Raw genomic sequence first — 26,466 nt, forward strand, 5'->3', positions numbered from 1 at the left:
TGTAACATAGATTTTTACAAAGCGACACTATATTTTCTAAAAGAGCAATTACCCGAAGGAATACACACATTTACCAAACTTATTGAGATCAGGTTTGGCATTCAGGCAACAATATTTTCTAAAGAGCGAACAATGTGATAAAAGATATAAGATGGTAGAAATTCTAACCTCACTCAATCCTTGAGCAGCCCCAGAGCGTTCAACATTGCTATTTTCAGATTTAAGTGTATCAAGCAACCATGAGACAAGATCTGGGAACTGTTCTTCGCCCATTCCTTTGATAAGAGATCCAAGAGCACGGGCAGCAACTGATCTAACTTCTGGAATAGGATCTGCAAGAACCTGTTTGCCAGCGATAATGATAGTATTAGAAATATATGCAACACCCAATGATATCAGATGACTGCATAATGACATCAATTGTAGATACCTTTTTTACTTCAGGAAGGAGCATTCCAATGTAAGGAATCATGTCCTTAGGTTCTGTCACTAATGAGCACATATTTCCAACTATCTGGGCTGCCTTCTTTTTAGTGTCAGCACTTCTTTCTCTTAATCCCCTGTGAACTATGGGTACCAGCAATGCCAAAGAAGGTGCATCGATTGAATTAATAAATGTTGTCTGCAATAAAAAAATATGCACTTTCAGGGTTGAGGAAGACAGGTATAACCAATATTAGCTCCTTGCCCTAAAGCCTATAAGATGTCAGACCACAAGTGGCGATGGGCGTAATGAAACTTATGCATTTGGATTATAGTTCTGGGCCTCTTGGAACAGAATTATAGTGTATTCTCTAACAAACTTATCAATAAAATAAAAGGCAGTTTATATATGCAATTTATGGAGGCAAATCTTACTTGAAGGAGAATATCAAGAGAATGTTTGGTATATTCATTTGGATCTGTAAGAGCTGTCAGTAGGGTAGGAACAAGCGCTGATATTTCCGGATTCTTTATTACGCTTCCAACCTAAAAGGAGCAAAAAGAAGGCTTACTGCTATGCACAAAGCACAAAAGAAATTCATAGTTTTCAACATACCTGTTGAAGGGCCATCTGGCCAGCTGACTGGACCTTTGGATGTGTATCCGTTAACACCTGTACCATGGGAGGTTGATCATCAGATATAAAGATCAGAGATTTAGAAGAGGGAAAGATAAAAAGTGTGTGTGTGTGTTTGGGGGGGGGGGAGGGGATGGGGATTTTAAGTTAGAGACACACCTCAGTGAGTTTAGGCACAATGCGAGGGAGGCACTGAGACAATTGTTGAGGAGCACAATAAGCCATAGCTCCAAGTAACTGTACACTACTTTGCTTTGTTCGCCACGCTTTGTCCTCCAGCCCCTGGGCCACCATAAAATTTGAATGTTACCTTCAATGCTTGAATATGCACATAATTTTCTACCACCTATCAGTAGCAAATCATTTTTCTGTACAAGATGCGAAAGTGCAATGTGTAATCATCCTACACAAAACTAAACCAATAAAGTCAATATTGGCCAGATAAAATGATTAATCTTAATCAGTTGCAGGACTTGGGAAGGAATCCCTTTCGAGAAAACTGTTTTCCCTTGGCGCGCTATGTTTTCTGCCAATGGATATGTCACATCTTACTTTTTTCCGTTGTTCCTCTTTTCCATATTGTAGACGGATATCTCATTTTACGATCTAATTTTTCCACATTTGATCTCATATTCTCATATAAGATTTTGATCGCATGCCGCTCTTTCAAGATCACATGAATAGTAAGATGGGAAGGGAATCCTATGTGACCTTTTGCAGACATGGTTTTTTATTCGATGACATTATCCATGTGGACCAATCCTATGTATAAATTCACCAAAAAAGAAGTCAGTGATTTGATTCTCATTGTAAAAACAGTCTTTAAACCATCCAGGAGAGCACAACCACGGAAACGGATAAGAAAAATAGAGGGCCACATAGAATTGACATGTCGCTTCCTAGGTCAGCTCTTTCAAAAGTAGTTCATAAAAATCATAAAAGAAAAAGAGACCAGGAAAAAGAAACAGCACAAGATACTGATAAACAAGACGAAGTATAATTCTAACAAAAATTCAAATGGTAAACAACCTAATCCAAGTAACCAATAATAATAAAAAGTGGACATATCGAAAGATAAGCACCTTGAGAAGCGAAGGAAGGACAAGCTTGACTCCCTGACCACTTAGTTGGGACATCATTGCACGAGCTGCACATTCCGCAGCTTCTCGAACAGCAACAACTTGATCGGAGAAAGAAACCAAAAGTAATGGCAACATCTGAATTACATACCTGAATCAAAAAACAAAAAGCATGTGTAAAACCTGTCTGTAGGAACATATAATCATGCACATAAGAGCTCCCTACATACGGTTCAAACAGACGTCCAAGCTTCTCACAGAGGCACTCAAATGCCAGTAATGCTCCTTCACGAGCTTTTGCAGAGTTCCTGTAACATTTAAATAAGATATTTTATTTAGGGAGCTAGATCAAAGAATCAGCTTTCCTAAGACTAAAACTCCACGTTTCTACATCACCAGCAACAGAGACAATTACCAAACAAGAAAGCCATATATCACAACCAAACTTTTTGTATACAGTGAAAAGAGTGCTAAAACTTTTGTATACAGCAATGAGCAATCCCGTTTGATAACAATATATTTCAAAATGATGATTAAAGGTTTTCCCAGATATGTGAACTGTGACAGAATTTCAAACTTTCATTGAGAAGTGCAAACAATTATCTATGTTATAATATACAGCAATGAGCAATCCCGTTTGATACCAATATATTTCAAAATGACGATTTTGGGCAAAGGTTTCCCCAAATATGCCATCTGTGACAGAATTTCAAACTTTCATTGAAAATTGCAAACAATTATCAATGTTACATGGAGACGCCATATTTTAAAAGTAATCCGTGTCGGATAAGTATCCGCGTGTCCATGTTACCTCAGTTTTTTATATTTAAGCGTGTCAGACACATCGTATACATGTCAGATACGGACACACGTGTCCGTGTCAATGTAACAACCAATTCTGGTGATTGCTTTTAGTACTTATAAGTAGCATGCCATTTTTTGTAACTTGTAAGTAGGGATAACTTTTTGTGGGGATTTGTTTTTCAGCTACTTATAAGTGGTAGACCCCTCAATTTGGTATATTTTGCTTTGCTACTTATAAGTACCAAAAGTCTAAGTTGGAAAGCATGATTTACATATACTTATAAGTGGCAACTAGCAAGCACTTAGAAGTGGCAACCACTTGGCGGCCAAGTCACACTTTTTTTTTAATTACAATCTTAGGTTATAATTTTCCAAAAAATAAAATAAGGAAAACATATGACTATTCATTATACACTTCAGGAGTATAGCAAAATCTGTGTGTGTGTGTGTGTGTGTGTGTTAGAGAGAGGGCGGAATTAATTAAGGTCGTGTTCCCTTTCCCCTCTTCTTTTCCGTCTTTATGTCTTTCTTTCTTCTTCTCTAATTTAACAATAGAAACATAATTTAATTACAAGATTCATTATCAAAGTAGTACTACATAGAAACAAGCAGTAGTATTCATCGGCCAATAACACAACCTTAAACCATAAGGCTACTAGTTAACAATTCTAAAGAACAAACCTGTCCTCCAGACCAGCTCGCAGAGCAGTTATAATACCATTTTTCTTCAAGGAAGAAATTCTATATCCTTTTACTACACCAGCAAGTCCAAAAGCTGCCCCGCGGCGTTCCCCATACTTATCACTATGCATCAACTGATTTAACAGCCTAGAAACAAGCTCCTGAGCATCATCCTACCCAAGAAATATCAAACACAAACAATAAGATCAGAAGCTTTGAAAACAAAAACAAAAAAAAATCCCTATACTGTCACATCCTCAATTTCAACAGTTTCTGCCATAGAGAAATGAAGAAGCTGAAAGGGATGGATATACATAACCAGGACCGAAACAAAGCATGTGGGGAAGAAAATATACATGCAATTAAAACTTCATATTATATCACATGTCTTTTAAGCTGTGTGATGTTTAAGTTAAAATGTAAGTCTTAGGAACATGGACAAATGCATTTATCTGTGTCAGACACACAATCATACGGAACATGTTGTGTATACAATTTCAAACTAGAATTTCTCCTATACCCTGAAAGAATGCGAAAATAATCTATTAACATAGTTACAACTCCATGATATACCACTATCATAATTATTTATTCTTAAGGAGGCGCTTTGTAAGATCTTGAGCCCAAGAATTAGTTGTGTAACTAAAGAGTAGCAATACTTTTATTTTTAATTAGTTGTGTCCCGTGTTGGACACCGACACCTGTGTCCTTGTCAATGTGACTTAGATGTAAGTTAAAGTTTATATTTTCAACATGTACCATGTTTATCAAAAAACAATATATATATAAATCTCCCCACAATGGAGAACATGCTCACAAAAATTCAGCTCATTCAAAGAAATCTAACCTTAGAACATGCTCACAAAAATTTTAGAACGTTAGATTAAAAACTCAAAAATGAACACTAATTTTTACATGGTTAGACATATCCAAATATTATAATTTTTTGTGAAAATGATCTTCATGGTGGGGAGATCATCTCCACAAAAAATCATACCTTAATTCATTTGTATGTGAAAAATGTGGCTATAATGTGTGCATAAGAATATGCCTCTATCCCTCCCCATATGTGGGGCTATATATATATCAAATCGCAATATGGGAAAACACAAATCGCAATACACTACTCAAAATCTTTCTAACAGGAATAAGGTAACAAGCAAAGTACGGATATTTTTATTACTATAACGAGAACGCCAACATACCTTCTTTGATTGCATCAACGGAGATAAGCAAGTTGAGACTGCCCGTTGAACTGCCTCTGATGGAGTGCTTAGTACATCCAGCAACTTCTCTACAACTGCATGCACTTTAGGATCATCCTGTTCCACGAAACACACATTAATGCAAATGTTTAATATGCAGCCAGCCAATTTTCCATATTAAATAGCACACAAATTATAGTTCCACCTTTGCTAAATGCTTGGCCAGAGCTCCTGTGAATATCACAACCCCTTCGCGAACTAAATCATACTGTTCTTCATCAGAAGCCTGTAGATATCAAAACAAAAAACAAAATAATATCAACTTAACAGTGTGAGTGTGTGACAATATCACACAAAGAAACAACAAGAATAATTATCCTCTCTGGATTGTGGTGTCCTTTTTCACTAATATTATCATGGATAGCTTTTTCACGTACTTCAGTCTATGTAAGCTTCAAGGTAGACCGGTGACTGTTCAACATAAACTGACAAGTTCATGATCCCTAGTTCCCTACCGACAACAAAGTTGACAAAAAGAGGCTTGCATGTGTGGGATGAGTATTTCTTTCATTCTGATCCATCTGTGAAAAACATGACTTGGTCAACTGCCAACAAATGTGTCCGATGATTTCCTCGGGGTAGCACGGTGGATTGAGATTTGAACAGTATATCATAGATAGTTATACAGGGGAGTCTTTTCATATCGTTAATATTTTTAAACAAAGAAACCTCCACTCATGCTTTCTAGTCTCCTTACTTATCGCTTCTCAGTAAATCTTACGGTTTTATAATCCAAAATAAAGTAATACTCAAAACAAAGGATAGAAAAGCGTACCTTTTTATTCAAATAATTTTCAAATATCGGGAATAACAAAGACACATTATCTTTTCCATGCTTATCAATGATTATAATACCAGCATTAATCATTCTTCCTCGAACATCTGAATTAGGGTCAGCCTGCAACACCAGATATAACCAACTAATAGTGAGTTGACGCTGACACTTTACGTAGATGAGGACATTCAATATTCAAATCATTACCACACACTCCGTAATGAGAATGATATGTCGTAAGTATATTTCTCATTCTCATTTGTCAATGCATAACAAACATGTCTCAAACTCAGTATCCAACACTTTTTCTACAGCAGTTTATACAATTACAAGATGAACCAAGGGCTGATATTATGCTAATATGATCTCACCACTAGAGATGAACGCCACAGATTTTCAGTTCATTTTGGAAGTCTACCGTTGTCAAAAGTTGTTTTAAAAATGTTGAGTTTTTTAACAGTCATAGTTAAAATCAAGGAATTCGTCTTCCTATAGTCGAAGTTTTGAGAGGAGTGGACAGATACATTGTTCTGGGACATTATGTTTAGATAGGGTTCCTTGCTCGGCCACGCATGATCACAGTTTTTTGTTTTAGTTTTTCTTAGTGCAGCTTTCTCTTGTTTTCCTCTTGTATTTGTCTTTCCCTTTGTTGTATCTAAGTGGGATTTCTCAACCTACGAAGTTTGACCATATGATAACATACATACACATCACATTACCGATCAAAAACAAGAAGATGAATTTACAATATTTACTTCTAACCAAACAGCACTTAGAGCTAATTTCACGAATCCGGATCCAATTAACACAGTTTACTAGTGTCAAACAGATTCTACGCAGGCCTTATCAAACATTTTATGGGGACCTTATCAAACATCTATGGAAATAGTTATGCTGGCCATCAAAGCACTTCTATTTTTCTGGTTGAAGGTGCATAGTGAGACACGAGACATACCATTTCAGGCGTTTGTGATTGGACTTGCCTTTTTGTTTTATGTTTTCCTTTTTCTTCTTATGTTTCTGTGATGTAGGATATTCCTTCCTATTGTATCCTTGTTTAGATATATATAATAAACTATATATTAAAAATCATTAACAAAAAAAACCATTAAGAGTGCCTGTTTTCACATGGGAATTTTTCCAATGGAAAACAACTTTTCAGTAGAAAATTGATAAGATTACAAGCATACACGGGAATATTTCTCTATTGCCTCCATACGTACTTTTCCCCATCGAAAGTACTCTTGAGGTTGGAGAAAAATTCCCATACACACTCATATTTTATAAACATTGTATCTGACAGTGGGCTTCCCATGGGAATTTTTCTCAATGTATTTGAACGCCTCCACAATATTTTATGTATAGTATCTTTGAGAAATTAGAAGAAAAAAAAGATGACTCCAATTTTTTGCTGTCTACGCAATTCTTCCTGTTGCATAATGTAACCACTCTATCACCAAACCACTAAAATTTACAAATGAGTAAACTCCAACTACAACAACAACCAACAACTTTTCATTTAGGCAGGGAAGCCATATTACTCACCAAAGCTCGTGATATGAGGAACGTCATGACAACAGGAAGATCCTTCGCTCTTAATACATCAGCTGAAGAATGCAATGCCAACGCTATCCCTTGTCTTCCAAGCCATCGAGAATCGACAATATCTCCTTCAGAGGCAGCATCACGTATATATAAAGAGAACAGAGTTGCTAGAGTTTCCTGCACATATCACAAAATGATGAGAACCATCACAATAACTGCTTTAAATAACAATGAAAAGTTGAACTCCTGACACCAACCTGTATAGTATCTTGATTTTCGTCCAAAGCAGTTGCTATAGCCTCTGCAGCTGCTAAACGGACATTATAGTTGATATGGGAAAGTGCAAGAAGAAGTCCCGAATAGTCAGTCCCAAAATCATACCCATAACGATCCCATACATCCTCTGCTGCTTCCGCTACAGACTGAACAGAAATAAATATTAAGATGAACAAGTGATAATAACCATGATACTGCCAAATATAATTTTCCCCACACCCCCTTATTTGACATTCCCTATGCCAAATATAATTTTCTGCAAGTCACACAGTTACTTGTGTAAAAAAAATCTGATAAGTTGCGAGTAATACAGAACACTCACTCACATCAGCATGCTGTTATTTATAACAGGAAATTCTTTTAGCAATATCTGAAAGTCTCACTGAGATTAAATTTAGGCCGATCCCGATGGTGGTATAAATTAAGTGTTTCGACATTATAAATTCTCTGTTACACGGATCTCATGAATCTGAATTGATGAAAATTTCGATTTAAGATTATATCTTGGCTACTTCAATTTTGACCCATACTCCGAAGGAGTGACACAAATTGAACATCGAATCGGTCTTCTAGAGGTGAACACTTAAGATATCAGTAACAGTCTCTTTAAAGAAGAGGGTGAGCGGCTGTGGTTGCAAATCATAACATCCTAGTTCAAATCCACATGGAACAATTCAAGAATATTGTATGTGTCATATGTTCCCAGGATTGTAGTACTTCTATATGTCACATGTCAGAACACATGCAACACCATCAGCCCAAACTCAAAGGAAAATTAATCAAAAGCCAATAAGGAGCACAACAGACTACAATTATGAACATTGTCACCAAGTACGGTACGGGGTATGGGTGTAAAACGGTGTACCTGAAAAAAAACTTAGTTCATGTTTTAAACGGAATGTATCGGGAAAAAAAAAGAAAAAGTGTAAAAAAAACGTAGGCCATAAAAAACGGGTTTAAAACGTATAATACGTAAAAAAAACGGTAAAAACCGATGATAAAGAATATAATAGATAAGGAGTTTGATTTTTTATAAGAGTGGAAAAAAAAAATAGGCACATAAAATAAAAATAATAATAATAATACAAATGAAAGAAAATTCAAATACATGAAAGTATCAAATTATAATTACTCATCCAAATACTAGAAGTTTTAGATTCAATTCCAAAACACGACTCTAAATAAGATTCTACTAATTACCAACCATAATGGCATAATCAAGTACTACAAATAAGTTAATAATTTTAAAATTTCCAATTATTAATAGTCCAAAGCAAAATAGAACTGTCTCAATAGTCAATCGTTAGCCCACTCTTCAAAAAGGTAAACTCCAAAATCCCTTTTTCTTCTCGCATTTTCTTTTAGATTAAAAATAAAATAAAATAAAATAAATAAAATAAAATAAAAAGTTTTAAACGGGAGATTTTCAAAATCTCGGGTTTTAAACGGTTTTTAAGTTTAAAACGCGTTTTTTAAAAAAACCCGGGTTTTAAACTGGAACCAGACGCCTTGCCAATATCTCGGGTTTTAAACACGTTTTTTTTCAAAAAAACGCCGAATTTGGTGACAATGATTATGAATAATGGCTGGATAGTGACAAACGTATAGCTTTCTGTTTTTAAGAAATAATGCACTAATAATAACAACAATAATGATAAAAAACATTTCATTAAACTATTAACAAGAATGCCATACCTTCTCTGAATCATGAAGAGAAATCCAAATGCTTGTTGCAACCTCTACATGTTGAGGAAGAGAGCGTCCAGATACAGCAGGAATGCACTTTATAGCATTTAAGCAGGTAAGCCTCACATGAACATCCTTAGCATATACTCCACTCAGAGCCTGTTCAAGATGAAGGTCAGAAAATAGGTATGGATTGTGGACAAAACCGTCCAAAATTCTTCAGAGAGAATGTGACGAGACTTACAGTTGCAAGTTCATTTGGTTGCAGCCCTAAACATAATTCATTTAGCATTGGAGCAACTGATGCTTGATAAGATGGAACTACCCCAAGAACATGGTAAAGAACCTGAAAACACACGAAAGGAAATATATATATATATATATATATATATATACATATATAAATGGTACATAAATCTAGATGGGATTTGCACAACGTAACAGAGAACTCCAAAACTAAGGGTTTGAGGGTATAACTGATAGCATCCGAAGCCTGGGAAGTGGCAAAATAGGGTCCAAGTGCAAAGATAGTATGCGAAGTACAGCATCGTGGAAGCCTTGTTTTCTTTGCTGACAACAATATCTGTTCCAATATCTGTTTTTTGTTTTTTTTTTTAAAACAAAGTTAGATGGACTCCATCAAATAAAGTAATAGCAACAAGCAAGTATAAAAAGAAACTCAAGGATGGACAGGAGAAGTACCGGAAATACAAATACAAAGGAATCCACTGGAAGAGGTCCCGATTTACAAGATACTGACAACCCTGAAATTATTCGCTCAAAAAGACCACGTGATTGTGTTTCTGGGGACCCTCCCTCCCCAACTAACGGAGATAGCTCCCATACAACAAGTACTTCTTCACTAGAAATAATACGTAAAGCAGCAGCAACCTCAGGAGCCCATTTACATAGAGGAGGAGCAAGACATCCTGCAAGCTTCAGCATTGTCTCAAATGCTACATCACTCACTATAGCTGACCGCAGAAAAGGATCAACATACTTAACCTGTAAAACACAAAAGTACCTCAAATGACAATACAACGGGAACTTATTCAAACAGAAAGCATAATGACCTCAATGAAATCAGGATTGCAATAAGGGCAAATAGACACTATAATATAGAAATAACATTAGAATAATGTAGAAAGTTTAAAGAGGTGTTTCATGATCAGAATAATGGTAAGTGAAACTATGGTCAGAAAATAACGATAGCCATAAGAAAATAGAAAGAAAAGGGCATTTTGATGTAACAACATTACATGGTAAGGAAAACAAGCTTATCAAATGATAGAAATAAAAGTCTTGACGTAACAAAAAACAAATAAAAACTGATTAAGAACTGAAAATGGGTGAATGTAAAGATTAAGAAAGACATAATCGTGACCAATAAAAGCTGAGTCAACAATCGGATCACATCTTTGAACTAAAAAAACAACTGCGAAAATTTGGCAAAAGGGGACATCGGAACTGTTACGTCAGGTACAAAAAAAAAAAAAAACAGTAATCAACGTGACAACATGGGTAACACAACTAATAGACATATCAAGCTCACCCTAGCGCACCTTCAATGTCTACATAAATAGTTATTCCATTACAGATTCCACTTTCTCCAAAGACATAATGCAATCTTCAAAACAAAATCATACTTAAAGATCCAAACACACAGCTGGAGTCATTCTGGAGCTCCATAACAATTATTTAGAATACTGACGAAATTAAGGTTCAGTAAAAGTTTTTAATCATCTTCAACTAAAGGAGAAAGATCGTTACAACCTCTTATGGTAAAAAAGTTCTTGCAACCCAAGTACTTCACAAATAGTTGTTCAGGTGACACCTGGTCACCTGCCTAGCACTGACAGATTTCTGACTTTCCTATACTAACCAGTCATCACCTGATATTCATTGTGTATTTTCTGTATTATAAATCAAACTACTTTCCAACAAGTAGTGATGTTGACAAGTTCTAACATTATGATGTGGACCTGTTATGCATATTCTAGCGAATGGCATTTTTTTTTTTCTTTTCATTTCTTTTCCTTTCTTTTATCGGTAGAATGTGACTATCTATATAATCACAATATCAGCAATGCGGGATGAGGTATCCCACTGAAATACGACAAGGGCAAATACAAGGAGAATAAAAGTAAAAACAAAGAACTAGAAACTTCGATAATGCTTGGCCGAGTAAGGAATCACATTTGAATAACCCCGATCATGTTTCTTCTGCAACCCAAAACTTTTGCCCACATTTGGTGTCACATGGATGAACTCTAGACTGACCAGAAGGCGAGGAAAAGGACGAGAGATATTGCATAGCTTATTTTACCTATTTCAGAGAAATTAAGTTGGAAATAGCTGACAAGGCTATTTAACGTCTAGTTTCTAAAATATCTGAGTTGGTGATAAAACCAATGTTTTGGAAAAAAAACACGTTGAGGCTTAAGCCTTACAAATTTAATAATGTATACATGTGTATTGTGAGGCTACAGCCTCAATGGTGTGAGGTGTGTGCTTTGAGGCTTAGTAAGGTTCAGCCTCACTGGAAGTCGGGTTTTACCCCAGCTAAACCATTTTTTTTCTACTTGTTTTCCATTTTTCAACAGTTTTGACAGCTTAACCCCTAATGAGTTCTTTAAAGACTAAAATGTCCCATGTCTACGACTTTATGTGCCTAAGCGTGAGTCAGTGATTGTCTACTGTTTAGTGACCATGTCTACACTTGAAACTTATTTGATTAGTAAAGTACTTAAGTATTTGCGTGTTAGTATTCTACTATTATGCTATATTGTTATTTGCCTATCTATTTGGATATGCATATAGGCTTATTTTCAGGCTTTCATGCATAGAGTGCAACGAATCTGCAAAAAGGTAAAACCTTAAGAGAGTGCAACGAGTCCGCAAAAAGGTAAAACCTTAAGCCTCACTACATTCTCTTTGTGCTATATTTCATTAGTATGGCATAATGTTACTTTTTTTTCTTGATTTTTCCAGTCTCTTTTTCATCTTATTTCTTTCCTTTTTTTTTTTATGCTCACACTATTCCAAGGAAATAACAACATTGAACGATTACTTACGTACAACATCATCATCTTCTTCGAATCAAAGGCTTTACGGAAAACTAAAAAAAGTAACAGCAAAGAATAATTAACAAAATAGTAAATATGAGATGATCAGATTTCCAATATCATGTGAACCCCAGTCATAATTGATATAGTAGTGTACAGCAGCATTTAGAATGCATTTGGAGGAATAAAAATATATCAAGATAAGTGCTATTAAAGTCAATATACTAATACAAAAACAATTAAATACACAAAAAGTTGATGTGCGAACCAGGGACGGCAATTGACTATGAGAGAACACTGGATTAGATATAGCTAGTTCTCCAATACATTGCAGCATCAAACTCATGTTCTTCTGGATACCTCTAACTTTCTCACGCGTTGCAGCTTCTTCCCTCAGAAGAATCTCACGTGCCTCTTCCTTCGCAGTCTTACCCTTATCTTAACACATTCAATAAATCAAAAAACACATATCATCATACAGAACAAGAAGAGAGCATATTTATGAACCAGAAGCAGTATTAAGAATAACTTGCCAACTTTCTTTGACCCCTTTCCCATATCTTTCTTCCCCACACCAGTAGATTCTCTTTTAGCTGGTTCTCTCTGGACAGAATGATTAGGTCTGCCATTATCCTACAAACAGAAAAAGATCCCATATAAGAATAATAGGTTAATAAAACATCACAAACGAAGAAGAAAGAACACGAAATACCTGGCCATTTTGGTCATCATAAGCCCGAAAACGCCCCTTTGCAAGTTTTGTATTTTGAATGGTACCAGACTCTGCAACATAAATGCCTTGCTCACTGGACAATACTCCTTCTGGAGTATAAAAAATCTGGAGACAGAAATAGGATTTCATAAACAAAACCACTTCATGAGCTTTAAAATGTAATTAACTATTCTGAACCTTGTAAACAAAATGCTTCTGAAATATTTTTTGTTAAATTGTATAACTAAAATAAGTTACATATGATTGAGAGTTAAATGGGCAGATTGAGATAGGTGAACAAATAACACTAACTATAAAAGGTCTTTTTATGTTTAAACGCACACTAGACTTCATCAATTTTCGTGGTCTAAAAGGTAGCAGACATCAACCAGAGCATCAGCCGAGGCAATCAAACACAATATTAATATACCAAAGTTAACGATTCAAGCTCTTATGTTACAATTGTATCCCAATTACACATGTGATATCTTTGAGTCTTACACCCTTGTAACATAGGACAAGCACATGCCAATCAAATAGCATGTCGATTATCTCCCCACGACTTTGATGACACTCATTTTCTTTTTGTTCAAACACTATCAATTACCTTTCATTCCAAAGTACCCATATAAGGGTATTATGGAGATGCTCCACGATCCATTTAATTTTCGTAAAAAGAGGTAGCATCATGCTATCCTTTACCAATACATCGATTTTTATAGGTGCTATTCACGTTTTTTTTTTAATCAGTAAAATATAATATACAGATTTAATTTAGCAATTACATCAACACCAAGAACTTGCTCATGGACGGAAAACCGACCCCAGTACACCCATGTACCCCACCCCAACATTCCAATCCAACCCCAACCCCCCCCCCTCCCCCTCCCCCCGTAGCCAAAAACAATAACAAAATAAAATAGTAAGTACCACCACCAAGGTGGAACATTACAGCTTTCAGCCTCCTCCAGCAGCGGTCACCTCGCTCTCTCTACCCTCCTTATCCTCATTCCATGTTGAAAGATATTTTAAAGAAATAGCTCCTAGACACGAATAGCGGATGGACATGTGAGGAAGATACGATCCACACTTTCCTCCACCAACGTGCAGAGTGGTCAAGCATTATCGTAATTCACAACACTTCAATTCAAATATCAATTGTTTGAGTCCTACCCAAACACACTGCCCAAGAGATGATAGCAACTCTACACGGAATAAAAAAATTCAAAACGTTTTTATAGGGATATAGGAACCACTCATTCGCCTCAAGCATCTACTGCTCTTACTCCTTCCTTGGCTACCACTTGATAAAATTACTAAAATGCAGGATCCAACAATTTTCATAAGGAAAAAGATTTATTACTCTTTTTTTTTATCTGTAAGAATTAAATTTCATTCCCGATAATAATAAGAGAATTACAAATAAGATAGCTAGCCCTTAGCGAGAATTTAAGAGTAGCTAACGACATCCCCCAAGACTCCCAAAAACAAAATTACATCACTAGTGCATCCCAACTACAAATAAAATCAAGATAACTCAACTCCCTAAAGATGGGCACGTTTCTTGACCAATTATACAATAGTTCCTTAATATCCACCAAAATCTAGTGCATATCCTTTTCCTTGTTCTCAAAACACTCTCCAATTGCGTTCCAACCAAATCCCCCACACTATTGCCTAGGGAATAGGTCCTCTAGCCACTTAGCTCTCAAAGAAAGACCCTCCGTGCATGTGAATATGTCCTCACCAAAAGATTTATTACTCTTATCTCGAACAAACGAGTAGTTAACAATGTAGTGATCCATATTCCGTTAATTATAAACTAATACCAGCCCATGTAGTGCATCAATGAATTTAAAAGACCACTCCCCATACAAAATTAAATTCACACCTTCTAGTGAGATACTTAAAAATGACGAATATATTTTCCATATTATGTTACTTTTGAAGAAAGAAATCAAACAGCCTATTCCTAAATCATACAGTTTAACTGGTAAAAAGATAGGTATAAATAAAATTAATAGAAGGCAAAAGCAACTTCCTAAATAAAAAAGCAGTAGAAAATGTAGCAATAAGCTAGAAATTTGACCTTGACTTCATTTTCTGAAAGTGCATTATGTAGAAGAAGGTCGGGAAGCTTGGTCATGTACTGGCCAGACAAACAGAGAAATGACAGTAAGCACAATGCAGTACATCATTGGATCAAGAAAAAAGTAAATCAGAGGTCTAAATCAAGTAAAACCTAAGCAGCTGACCTTCTCAACCTCAACATAAGTGTCTTTGGGAAATATAGACATCAGAGTTGATAAAGACTTTAAAGCAGCACTTTGCTCCACAGGGTTAGGACTCATTAACCCCATTGGTCCTAGTAGATCCTGTGAGGAGATCCATGACAAGAAGCAAGGTCAATATCTGGAAATTCATCCTACAAATTGAATTATTCAGCTTAAGAGAAAAATAAGCAGTGTATGTAAATAAGAATCACTAATACATGTAAATAAAAAATTATAAATACAGATAAAAGGAGAGGAAAAAACAATAGACATCAACAGACTAAAAGTACAAAGGTTCCATGATGTGAGGCTAGAGGGAACTCGTCAATTCGTCATGACCTATTGTATGATGTATTCCATCCAAAATTAATTTGTGGCATGAGCAACAGCTGACAAGAAGATGCAGCCATTTTATGGGTGAATGACTCTTACGTTTGCATTGAAAATGATGGAACTTAGGACAACTATTATATCAGCCAAGCTATGAAGCACCAATACATACCTAAGGGTGAAGTATCCGTGTCCGACACGGATACGCCCCGATACGCGACCGATATGTGTCGGATACACGATTTAGAGTATCCGATTTTATAATTAATTTTTTAATTTCCGACACGCGGGGGACAATAATCTCACACACAAGAAATTTTTTTGAAACTTCAACAAAAAAAAAACAAGTGAAATAAAATCCAAGTTAAAAAGAGATGCAAAATAAGAAAGATGAAGTGAATCCAAGTTATACATGTGAGTTGCTATTTAATGTGTTTGAATTGGTCATTTTATGAACTAGAATTGCCATTTTAATTTGAATTTGGTGAAAAATGTTCAATTATATATTATTCAAACGTGTCAATGACATATCCGTGTTCTATATTTTTGAAAAATGTCGTGTCCGCATGTCATATCCGTGTCGTGTATCGGTATCCGTGCTTCCTAGCAGCCAAGTAGGGAAGATACTAAGTAGGTCCACCAATAAAATAAAATTATTGCTGAATCCCTCCTAAGAAGATCATGAAGAAATGTGTTTCCTTTTAAGTAGCATTATTTTGTTGGGCAATCTACTTCAAAAGGATTCAAACAATTTATATTTTGAATATGAGAGCATGGACATTCCAAACCCCTGCCCTTCATGGCTTCATGCAACATTGCAGAAGCAAATGTCGAGCACCAACTCATATTTCTTATCTTTTTTCTCAGCTTACATTTGGGAGACATTAGTATCCACTTTTCGTGTGCATTGGGATTCTCATTCCATCTCCAGACTCTGGCTAATACACTTATTTTCTATCCCCACCAACCAAACGTACGTGGTTAGTGGGACACATACGAATGCCTATCCTATAGGCAATACGAAAATAAAGGATGAGGAGGTTTTCAACTGTGAAGAAAGAAACATGCACCAAGTCATCCAAGACGTCAAAGCACTTCTTATTGATCGGCGTCAGGGTTCCATCCATCAAAGGACTGAAATTCCAAGAGTATATGGTCCACTAGGATATTCTAGTCTTGTAACTTTGGAGGTGTTTGGAGGCTTACTGGTCAAGAATTGGGAGATTGGGCCCAAGGTTTTGGATTCAATTCCCTGATTAAGGGATTAGGGAATAAAATGTTAACAATAAAAAAAAACACTTTGAACTGGATTTTTTTTTTTTTTTTTATCGGTAAAATGTGATGTGATGTGTATATATAATCATAAAGTCAAAATACGTAGGATGAGCTATCCCACTCAGATACAACAAAGGAAAAGACATACAAAATCACTACTAGAAAAAAGAAACTACGACTATTAGAGAAAATTCAAACAAAGGGATGCAATCATGCATGGCCGAGCAAGGACTCCCAACTGAACATAAGGTCCCCGAACGATGTATCTGTCCACTCTTTCCAGAACTTTGACCAAAGAAAGACGAATCCCTTGATTGCTACAATCACCTATTCCTTAGTCATCACACATCCATCAAAGTCTCCTATTCCTTTCCAGCCACAAAGCCCACATGATAGTAAAAGGTAGGATGTTCCACACTCTACATCCTTTGGGGAATAGACATTAAGCACCCAAGAGCTCAACAGATCTTTCACTGACCGAGGAACAACCCAATACACCCCAGAGTGGCCCACAAAGTAACTTCATATCTCCCAAGAGAAAGGACAATGAATGAGAGTGTGACTCACTGACTCCCCATCAGCCATATACAAGGGACAAAAGTTAATGATTATTTTCTTTCTCCTAATAAGATTGTCTATGGTCAAAATCTTATTATGAGTCGCACACCAAATGAAAAAAGAAACAAAACAATGAATCTTTGCTGACCAAATAAAAGAACTAGGAAAGTCTGGAATCATGACCCCTCGGTTGTTAACCGGTAGATGAGAACACAGAGAAAAGTAGAAAGACTTGACTGAGAATTTCCCATTCTTTTCTATAGTCCAGTGCCGACGATCCCTATCCGGTCTCACAGCAGGAATCGCCTCTAGCATAAGCGTGAGGGTGGCAATGCTCGCAATATCCCGATCAGTCAAGTGAACATGAATCCCCAAATCCCACCCAAGATTACCATTATTTAGACACATGAAATCACAAATGATGCGATTTTTAAAAACTAAAATGGCATAAAGTCTCGGGAAAAACAAGAATAACGGTCTCTCTACTACCCATCTATCCTCCCAAAACCTAATTTTATCCCCGTCACCTAATACATATGTGATCTCTCTCTGAAACTCCACGAGACCTCTCTGAATACTCTTCCAAACCCCACACCCGTAGGGACTAGAATTCCCCCTGCTATATCACCCAAGATTGAACTCACCAAATCTAGATTTGACCACACACCTCCAAAGCCTCTCACTTTCTTCCCCAAATCTCCAAAGCCATCTGTATGGGCAGAATTAAACTCACAAATCCTTCGCAATCCCAGACCCCCGTTCTTCTTCGACATACAGACAATCTTCCAGTTAACAAGATGATACCTATGATTCTCCTCCTTGTCATCCCATAAAAAATTCCTAATAATCCTTTCAACCCTTTTGACCGCACTTTGTGGCATCCTAAAAAGAGACATAACATAAACCGAAAGGCTCGAAAGAGAACTCTTAATCAAAATCACTCTCACCCCTCTCGATAGGTACCGCCCATGTCACCCTTCAAGTTTCTGACGGAGGTTCTGCTCTACAGGTTCCCACATAGTAGCAGACCTATATCGAGCACCAAGAGGAAGCCCGAGATACCTCGAGGGTAAAGATCCAGCAGAGCACCCAATGGCTCCAACCATCCTATCAATATCGCTCATGTCAACCACCCCATACACTTTACTCTTAGCCATATTCACTCTAAGCCCTGAGATCACCTCAAAACAACAAAGAATCCCACGAAGAAATCTAAACTGTGAGAGGTCCCTACGCAAGAACACCACGATATCATCTGCATATTGCAAATGAGAGATGAGAACTCATTCTTGGCCCACCCTAAAGCCCTCGATAAACCCGAGCTCATTAGCTCTACTAATCATTCTACCCAAAACCTCCACTACTACCAAATAAAGAGGTGGAGACAGGGGGTCACCCTATCTAATGCCTCTAGAACTCCTAAAGAAACCTGCTGGCGACCCATTAATAAGGATCAAGAAGGAGCATGATGAGATACATCACCTAATCCATTTTCGCCACTTCCAACCAAACCCCATACGTCTCATCACATAGTCCAAAAACTCCCAACTCACATGGTCATAAGCTTTGGTAAGATCAATCTTTCAAACCAGACTTGGTATCCCACTAACATTCCTATCCTCAATCGCCTCATTAGCGACCAACACCACATCAAGGATTTGACGACCACTCACAAAAGACCCTTGCTCCTCCGCAATAAGGTTAGAAATCACCCATTTCAATCTCATCGAAAGCATCTTGGATATGATCTTATATACACTACCAACCAAGCTAATAGGACGCAAATCACTAATGTCCTCAGCTCCTCTTTTTTTAGGGATGAGCTTGATGAAGGTGTTATTCATGCTATTCGAAAGAAAAGATGTCTCCCAAAACTCCCAAACGGTCTCCATGACATCATCTCTCACTATATCCCAAAACTTCCGAAAAAACTCCATATTGAACCCATCCGGTCCCGGAGACTTATCGTTCCCCAGATCGACAATTGCCCCAGATCGGTGTAAAGCCTAGAGTAGAGAGTTTTAGGATTGATGGTGAACTGGAATTAATCTTGTCTCTTACTTTACTGCCTCATCCCAACTAGGTTGGCACCCCTTAACCAACTCATCTATTTCCATCCCTCCTCTTTGAATGGTACAAAGGTAACAAATAACTCGTAGACTCATAGTAACAAAACACAGCACATGTTTTCGATACAATGGAGTTCCAATTGCACACAAAGTCTTGAAACTTCAACCTCCGAAACAAAGATTACCATTGACCAAGTCAAACAAGACCTCTTTGACATCAAGGATAATGAAAAGCTTGATGAAAACACTTGCTCCAAAGTCCTATGATTGTCAAACACCCTCCTATTTGATTTGAGCTATAACAAAATAAAAAATAGTCACATATGATTGTCAAATCTTCTTCATCAAAAATAAAAGCATGTAGTCTTTTTTTTCATGATGTATCATGTATGCCATTGTACCAATGTGTTTTCAGGCTGGTCCCTTAGCAAAGTGGACCATTTTACTTCCAAAACCGATCCCCTAAAACATTGGATCTGATGTCTTCAGGGACACACCTTCAACAACCTAAAACTCAAGATCCAGATCCTAAATTATCTTACCTAAAGCAGCCGAGCTTTGGGCCTGGTCCAGCACATAGACAGACACCCTACTTCAAGCGATGTAAGCCTCAATTGTATAAAACACAGTTAACAATGCCCAAGTTATTTTCTTTTAATGCGTTGTACATCCTTCAGTGAAGAAAAACAAAATTCTAGAACAAGTTTCTCTTGAAAAAACTAAATGCAACCCCAAAGAAGCTCACTTGAGGTCTCAAAACAATCCATCCGTCAAAACCTAAATTTTGAGCTCTGAAACCAAATTATGAAGCACAACAAAAGATTTTTCATATCAGACTTTGGTACCGTCACACTCTACGGAGTCTTCCAATGTTTCCAACTTACTAAAAGCAAACAACACATTTATTAAATTTTGTTTCTTAAAGAATGATGCCTAATCAAAATAAAAGGAGTTTGAATTCCACTCCCAAGTTATTAATCAGAAACCTTTACAATCTTGAACCTCTCATGGATTTCCGAATGAGGCAAATTTCATCGACAAAATGCAGAACAACCAAAAACTCTTCACAAAGAGAATCGAAAGAGAAGTGGTTTATGAACTAATCATAAGTAATTACAGAAGTGACAAAATTAACAAGAACTTCATCAGAAAACATAACCATTCTTTCTTATTTGCATGTCATATTATTTTAAAGTGACATCCATGGAGTAATATTCATCTACAGTGTAGAGTCTCAACACTATAAGCACATGAAGATTGGACAAGGGGATACATGTCCCACCAGCAAAATTCTATACCTAAAGGATTAAAACAGGTCTTGATACCTAAGTCATCCATATGTCGAGTTGTGTAAATTCAAATTAAAAATACAGTGTCTAAAACACCAAATATATTAAATGTTATATTTGATATAAAAATATACAGAAGTTCTGCACACCCAGTGAATGTACGTGTGACAGACTTGGATAAGACTGTATATGACTAACAAGAAGTCAAGAATACTGCAAATTTTTATTGACAAAATAACTGAATAATCTAATTCGGGATTTACCTTACACGTGTTCCCCAGGTCTGCAGCAATAATGCTAAATACATCAAAACCATGCCTTTGCAAACACTTCTGTAGCCTCTGCAAAAGAAGAAAATGAAAATAGCATTGAAGGCGTACTCTCCCATAAGAAAGTTTGAAAAAGAAACTATCGTAATCAATGATAATTAGGATTACCCGCCATACTGCGTCTTTGTTTGCACCACTAACAACACAAGGATGGTGGGAGCAAAAAATAAGTCTTGTGCATGCATGTGGACTGGCAGCTAGAGCTAAGGGTGAAATTACAAGAAAACACTTCACTAGAACCTCGACTGATGGAAGATACGGCACTTGAGAATCCAGCACATTTTCTGCATCACTGCAGAGTCATATGTTTCAGATCGCACATTAATTCTAAGGAGCTTTCAGCAGCTATGTGGTTATGTCAAAACCTTAACACGCCTATACAACTGAAACAATGGGGATTGCAAGATGGTGGAAAGATGGGGGAAAAAAAATTATTTTTTATTGCTTTCCCTTGGATTGGTAATGAAGAATCATATCCACATGAAACCAACATTAAAGGACAACAGGCCAATTTGGTAATTCATTATAATCCATTCCTAAGGGCATCTCACGATGATTCTTCTCTACTTCATTTTCATGGAGACTACGGTCACTGGTTTAGGTAAATATCTAATGTGTTCCTTCCACCACTTGATAAAAACAGCATCTACTCAAAAATCTTCGCCACTCAACTTTGATTAATCCAATTCTCTGAAAGCCAACCACAATCAATCCAATCCATATACTAAATACCTAGAAAACCTAATATATTTGCTTGACAAGCATATCATATATAATTACAATCGACCTTATTGTACAGCAAATTACCCTAGAACTTAGAAGTTCCTAAATCTGCTTGACAAAAATCAGAACCTAATTGCACTGAACTTGTAATTAAAAGTAAAACAATATGCCAATGACATAGAAGATTCATACAGAAAAAATCTAGAACTCTTCAAACGATAACATAGCAAGTTATGTTTACTTTTATTTGTGCATCTCTAAAACACTACATACTAGAACATTTATAGTTCTTTCCACAGAGATACCTATTACATCAGAAGACTCTCATGTTCAAATTAAAACTACTATCAATTTACAGCGTAAAATGTAAATGAGCAAGTAATCATTTTTCAATACCCAAGAACTTTCGCACTTGTAGATTATCTCACTTGCTTTGATGGAAGTCCTACAATTTCCAAAAACAATTGAGCACTTCATACACTTGAAGCTCATCCCAAACCATGTAACTAGAGTACTAAATAAACATCGTTGTTCTGACGGCAATAGGAATCTACAAAGCCCATAATCAATATTAAGAAATAGATCATACCATGTTCTACAAAGAATAAACTTATCCCCAACTACAGAGAGAAAGTTTGTGAATTCTAGCAAAAGGTCTTTGGCCAAATTTGGTGAAGCCGTGAATATCTTTTTAGTAGCATCATAAGCAACACGACGAACGTCCCAACTTGGATGGCAGATTAGGAAGAGTATCAACTACAGCAAACCAATGATCAGTTACTGATGAAGCTAACAGATTAAGGAGAGTCTTTCAAGCAGTTGTGGAAGTTTACTTTACCTGTAGTAATGCTCTAACAGGGAAGGCCTCTAGCACTCTGCAGAAGAATTAAACAGAGTATTAAATCCTAATCTACAAAGAATTAAATCCTAATCTACATTCTCCACATTTAATCGAAGTATTTTGAAAACACAAATATAACAATAGTAAGGATATACAAATTACAGCAAAACTACAACGCTTATAGTGAAAACCTGTAGATATGATCCACCAGCAGCACCTCAAGAAGATCAATACATGCAATGCAATCCTCTACTGGTAACTTTGATACCTGTAAAACAGAAGCAGATTAACACAGTGCAAAGAGGAGAAAGTGAACACTAAAATCTGATATCAATCTAAACACATTATAGGGGAATCCATTCAGCAAGGATAGCAGCAATCGTGTTGGAAAGACAATCACAACCGGGATGAGCTCTTAAAGAGTTAAATAGAGACATGGAGATAAAATTTGATGAACTAGAACGATAGAATCCTTAAAGTGTGTGCGTGTGTGAGTGTGTGTGCGGTCAACCTTATTGGGGTTTCAAATAGAGATGGACTTGGTGTAAAAACACATCTTCTATACTTTGGGACAAGTTTCCAAGGTTGACTTTGTGCAACAAGGTTTTCATGATAAATACAAACATAAAAAAATTAATACTTACCAGTGAAAGAGATACCACTGAAGGTTCATACTGAAATACCAATGCCCAAATTTTTTCCTTTGACAAAGTATCCTCTGGGAAGGCAGAAATATTAAGCTCAATAACAGAGATTGATAATTAAGAAATAACCATATTAAGTGCCAATAAGCATCCCTAATGAATGTTTGGTTTTGCATAACAGTATAACACACCTGCTTTGATATCAATTGTTGCAATCTTTGCTACTGCAAGTAATGCATAGATGCCATCTAATCGTTGTGCTGCTTTGGTAAAACCAGTTTTCACTAATTGGATAAGAGGACCCACCAAAGTTGATATCTGCATAGTGGTATCACAACAAGCAACAAAATTGAAATGGTAAAAACTCGAGAGCATGAGTTACTAGAACAATAGTCTGCACCTAGAGAAAATAGCTACACAGAGGGCCTCACCCGTACACAGACATCAGTATCCATAGTGAAAACTCGGAGACAGCGCAGATGAGCTCTTCTTAATGTCTCTTTCTCTTTAAGGCCTGAAGAAATAAACGAGACAACGTCTGGCTGAACCAATTCTGCAGATCGTGAAGCCCATGAAGCTAGGGCAAGCAAGATTGCAACCTTCACTTCTTCATTTCCTGTACAAAAGGAGTAGGGACAGTGTCTCATAAAAGTACCAGATAGAACAAAGAAAAATTATTACAAATTAGAGTGATGAAGGTTGAAAGGGAGAGAGGAATTGCAGAAGAAACATAAACTTGAATCAGGAGGGTTACCGTCATCCTTATAACATGACAGTAGAAAGCTGCAAATCGTGGGGGCAAGACTATGTAGGGACTTTCCTTCTGGAGCATTTGACAATTCCTGAAGGGCATTGACCATACCAACCCTCTGGTAAGGAAATGCTAGTCTTCCTTCTGAGCCTGTTTAGATGTATTACACATAACTAAATTTCCACATAATCTATAATATTCATGAATTATAGATTTTCTGTACTGTTCATTGAAAAAGATAACAAGTTGCACCTAAGAGAATATACCACCAATGATTCACATGATAATACTTGAAATGATGAATACGGGAGAAAACCGAACCTCCAATTACAGCTTTTACAGCATTGAACATTGCTTGTAGCGCATCTGGATCACTTGACTTTTGGCTCAAACACATTATAATGGACAGAGCCACATGCCTTCGTCCTTCTTCAGCGTTGCGAGCCTGTGGTAAAACCACTGCAAGAATATCCACAGCATATTTACTCAAATCAAGATTGACTGATTGCAGCAGTATTCCAACTGATTCCAAGACAATCTCCGGGTTTCTTCTTAGCATTTTAATAGAGGATGGAATCACGACCGTCTTAAAATCTTCATGTGACATGTGCAGGAAAAGTGGTTGAAAAGCTTCACTGAGTCGCTTTGATGGCTTATCTCTTGCATTAAGAACTGCTTCAACATACATTTCGAGAAATAGTGGCTGTGGAAGTCATATATCAGATTTGAGAAGTAAAGGAAGCCAACTATTAAAGTTATCTAATGCAAGAGAAACTCCAGACTTAACGAAACAAAAACATATATCATTATATAGGATTAGATATCATTTTACCTTGTATTGTTCAAAGTGAAAAGGAGTGGTAGTCGAGAAGTTCAGCATTAACAAAATTAACACAGCAACATCTTTGCACTGGATCCTTGAATTCTTCAGCTCCTCGGCATACACTTTATACAGATCTGGAGACTGAAACATAAACAGATAAGTGAGTTTCTTAAATCTGCACAGGTCAAAAAGAAAAACTATATATCCATCAAACAGGGAAGGTAGAGTTCCTAAAAGAGGACCTGAGAAAATAGATGAACAAAACTTCTTTTGCAAGCTCTGCGAATACGAAATGAGCCCTGCAGGGCTATATGAAGCAGAGATGCTTGGAAAGCGATTATTCTCCACAATGCATTTTTCGACGCAGAGATAAACCGAGTGTTACTCAAAAGCATAAACGACCATCTAAGAAGTTTCAAACAACCAATATGAGAATTGAACTTTAGCTGTTTTTCCATGGCCTGAACAAGTGTAGCAGCAAAGCTTTTCATAAAGTTCATTTGATCTAAGGCTTTGACAATCACATTGTCCACAACTTTCCTTGACGCACCGTCATCATAAACTAACAAGGTTTTGAAAATGATATCCACCAATTGTGATGCAAGATCAACTGACATCTCTGCACATTGAACAAAAAAGAAAGAGAAGTACAGGACGGCAGTCAGACAATGGTAGTGATAATATACATAAGTACGTCCCTATTAGGCTTGTAAGTAATTAAGATTGACTAATGATCATAGATTATCTTTACAGATAACTTCCATTGTAGACACGTATACACTTTCCCAATCATTTCCTACGATCTCAAATTCTTGAGTTGTCATTCGGAGCTTATAATTAATTACCTAGGCATACGAAATTGACTTATTTTTTCTCTTATTAACCTAACCAACTTCTATGTGCAAGTTCATTTTTTTAATAAATAGATAGCGTGTTTCTAAGCATGTTGACCTTGATTTGATTGATTTACAAACAAATGAAATCAGTACCAAACGTCACGTACCCATGTAAAAACAAATTTGAGCTAAGTTCACAACTAAATACTAAAACAAACTAAACACTATCACACATGAATTTCAGCTAAATACTGACAGTAAGAGCTAATAACAACACGATGTCACTATTTTCCTATGTTTTCCTTCTTCATTATTACCATTTACATATATGTCTCTAAGCACTTTGAGTTTGTTCTTACATTTTATCGACGCCGTTATTACATGCCTAAACACACTCAAAATCCAGCTAATATTTCACATCTTCACAACACAACGTGTTCAAGTTAATAGATGACGTGTTTCTAAACATAGTGAGCTGAGATGGATTGAAAGTAACGTAACAGATCTAATAATAAAGAAAATAAGAAGAAAACCTGAATTGTTTTGAAGTAAAGAAGAAAGAATATCATCGCGAAAGAGCTTAATCCTTAACTTTGTAGATGAAGTTGTTACTAATTCATCTACTCTCTTCAACACTTCTTCTTCCATTTGTTTTTTAACGTTTTTTTTAGAAAATGAAGATGATGATTTTTTTTTTTTTTTTTTTTTTTTTTTTGCTCCAGAAGAGCAGAGAGGAGATTCTAGGGTTTAAGGAGGAAAGAGAAATTATTTATAGAG

General features: G+C 36.4%; 1 protein-coding gene across 1 annotated transcript in view; it reads right to left on the reverse strand.

Annotated features, from left to right (window-relative positions):
• Positions 1-26,456, reverse strand: part of LOC147506519 (protein ILITYHIA-like) — a 36,882-nt gene extending 10,426 nt beyond the window's left edge. The window contains 36 exon segments of the mRNA XM_086558639.1: positions 169-342; positions 431-622; positions 859-969; positions 1,040-1,096; positions 1,220-1,342; positions 2,143-2,290; positions 2,370-2,447; positions 3,625-3,797; positions 4,830-4,946; positions 5,035-5,115; positions 5,665-5,787; positions 7,210-7,386; positions 7,467-7,631; positions 9,181-9,330; positions 9,416-9,517; positions 9,649-9,729; positions 9,731-9,766; positions 9,874-10,176; positions 12,505-12,674; positions 12,770-12,869; positions 12,949-13,074; positions 15,038-15,097; positions 15,204-15,323; positions 21,006-21,083; positions 21,180-21,363; positions 22,384-22,550; positions 22,633-22,669; positions 22,827-22,903; positions 23,280-23,353; positions 23,471-23,597; positions 23,711-23,895; positions 24,034-24,180; positions 24,352-24,733; positions 24,863-24,994; positions 25,096-25,472; positions 26,223-26,456. Coding sequence (XP_086414765.1) covers positions 169-342; positions 431-622; positions 859-969; positions 1,040-1,096; positions 1,220-1,342; positions 2,143-2,290; positions 2,370-2,447; positions 3,625-3,797; positions 4,830-4,946; positions 5,035-5,115; positions 5,665-5,787; positions 7,210-7,386; positions 7,467-7,631; positions 9,181-9,330; positions 9,416-9,517; positions 9,649-9,729; positions 9,731-9,766; positions 9,874-10,176; positions 12,505-12,674; positions 12,770-12,869; positions 12,949-13,074; positions 15,038-15,097; positions 15,204-15,323; positions 21,006-21,083; positions 21,180-21,363; positions 22,384-22,550; positions 22,633-22,669; positions 22,827-22,903; positions 23,280-23,353; positions 23,471-23,597; positions 23,711-23,895; positions 24,034-24,180; positions 24,352-24,733; positions 24,863-24,994; positions 25,096-25,472; positions 26,223-26,337 — 5,049 coding nt within the window. The 5' untranslated portion in view covers positions 26,338-26,456.
• Positions 26,457-26,466: the final 10 nt, after the last annotated feature.

The sequence above is a fragment of the Coptis chinensis genome, chromosome 4, assembly GCF_015680905.1.
Source record: "Coptis chinensis isolate HL-2020 chromosome 4, ASM1568090v1, whole genome shotgun sequence".
Taxonomy (NCBI): domain Eukaryota; kingdom Viridiplantae; phylum Streptophyta; class Magnoliopsida; order Ranunculales; family Ranunculaceae; genus Coptis; species Coptis chinensis.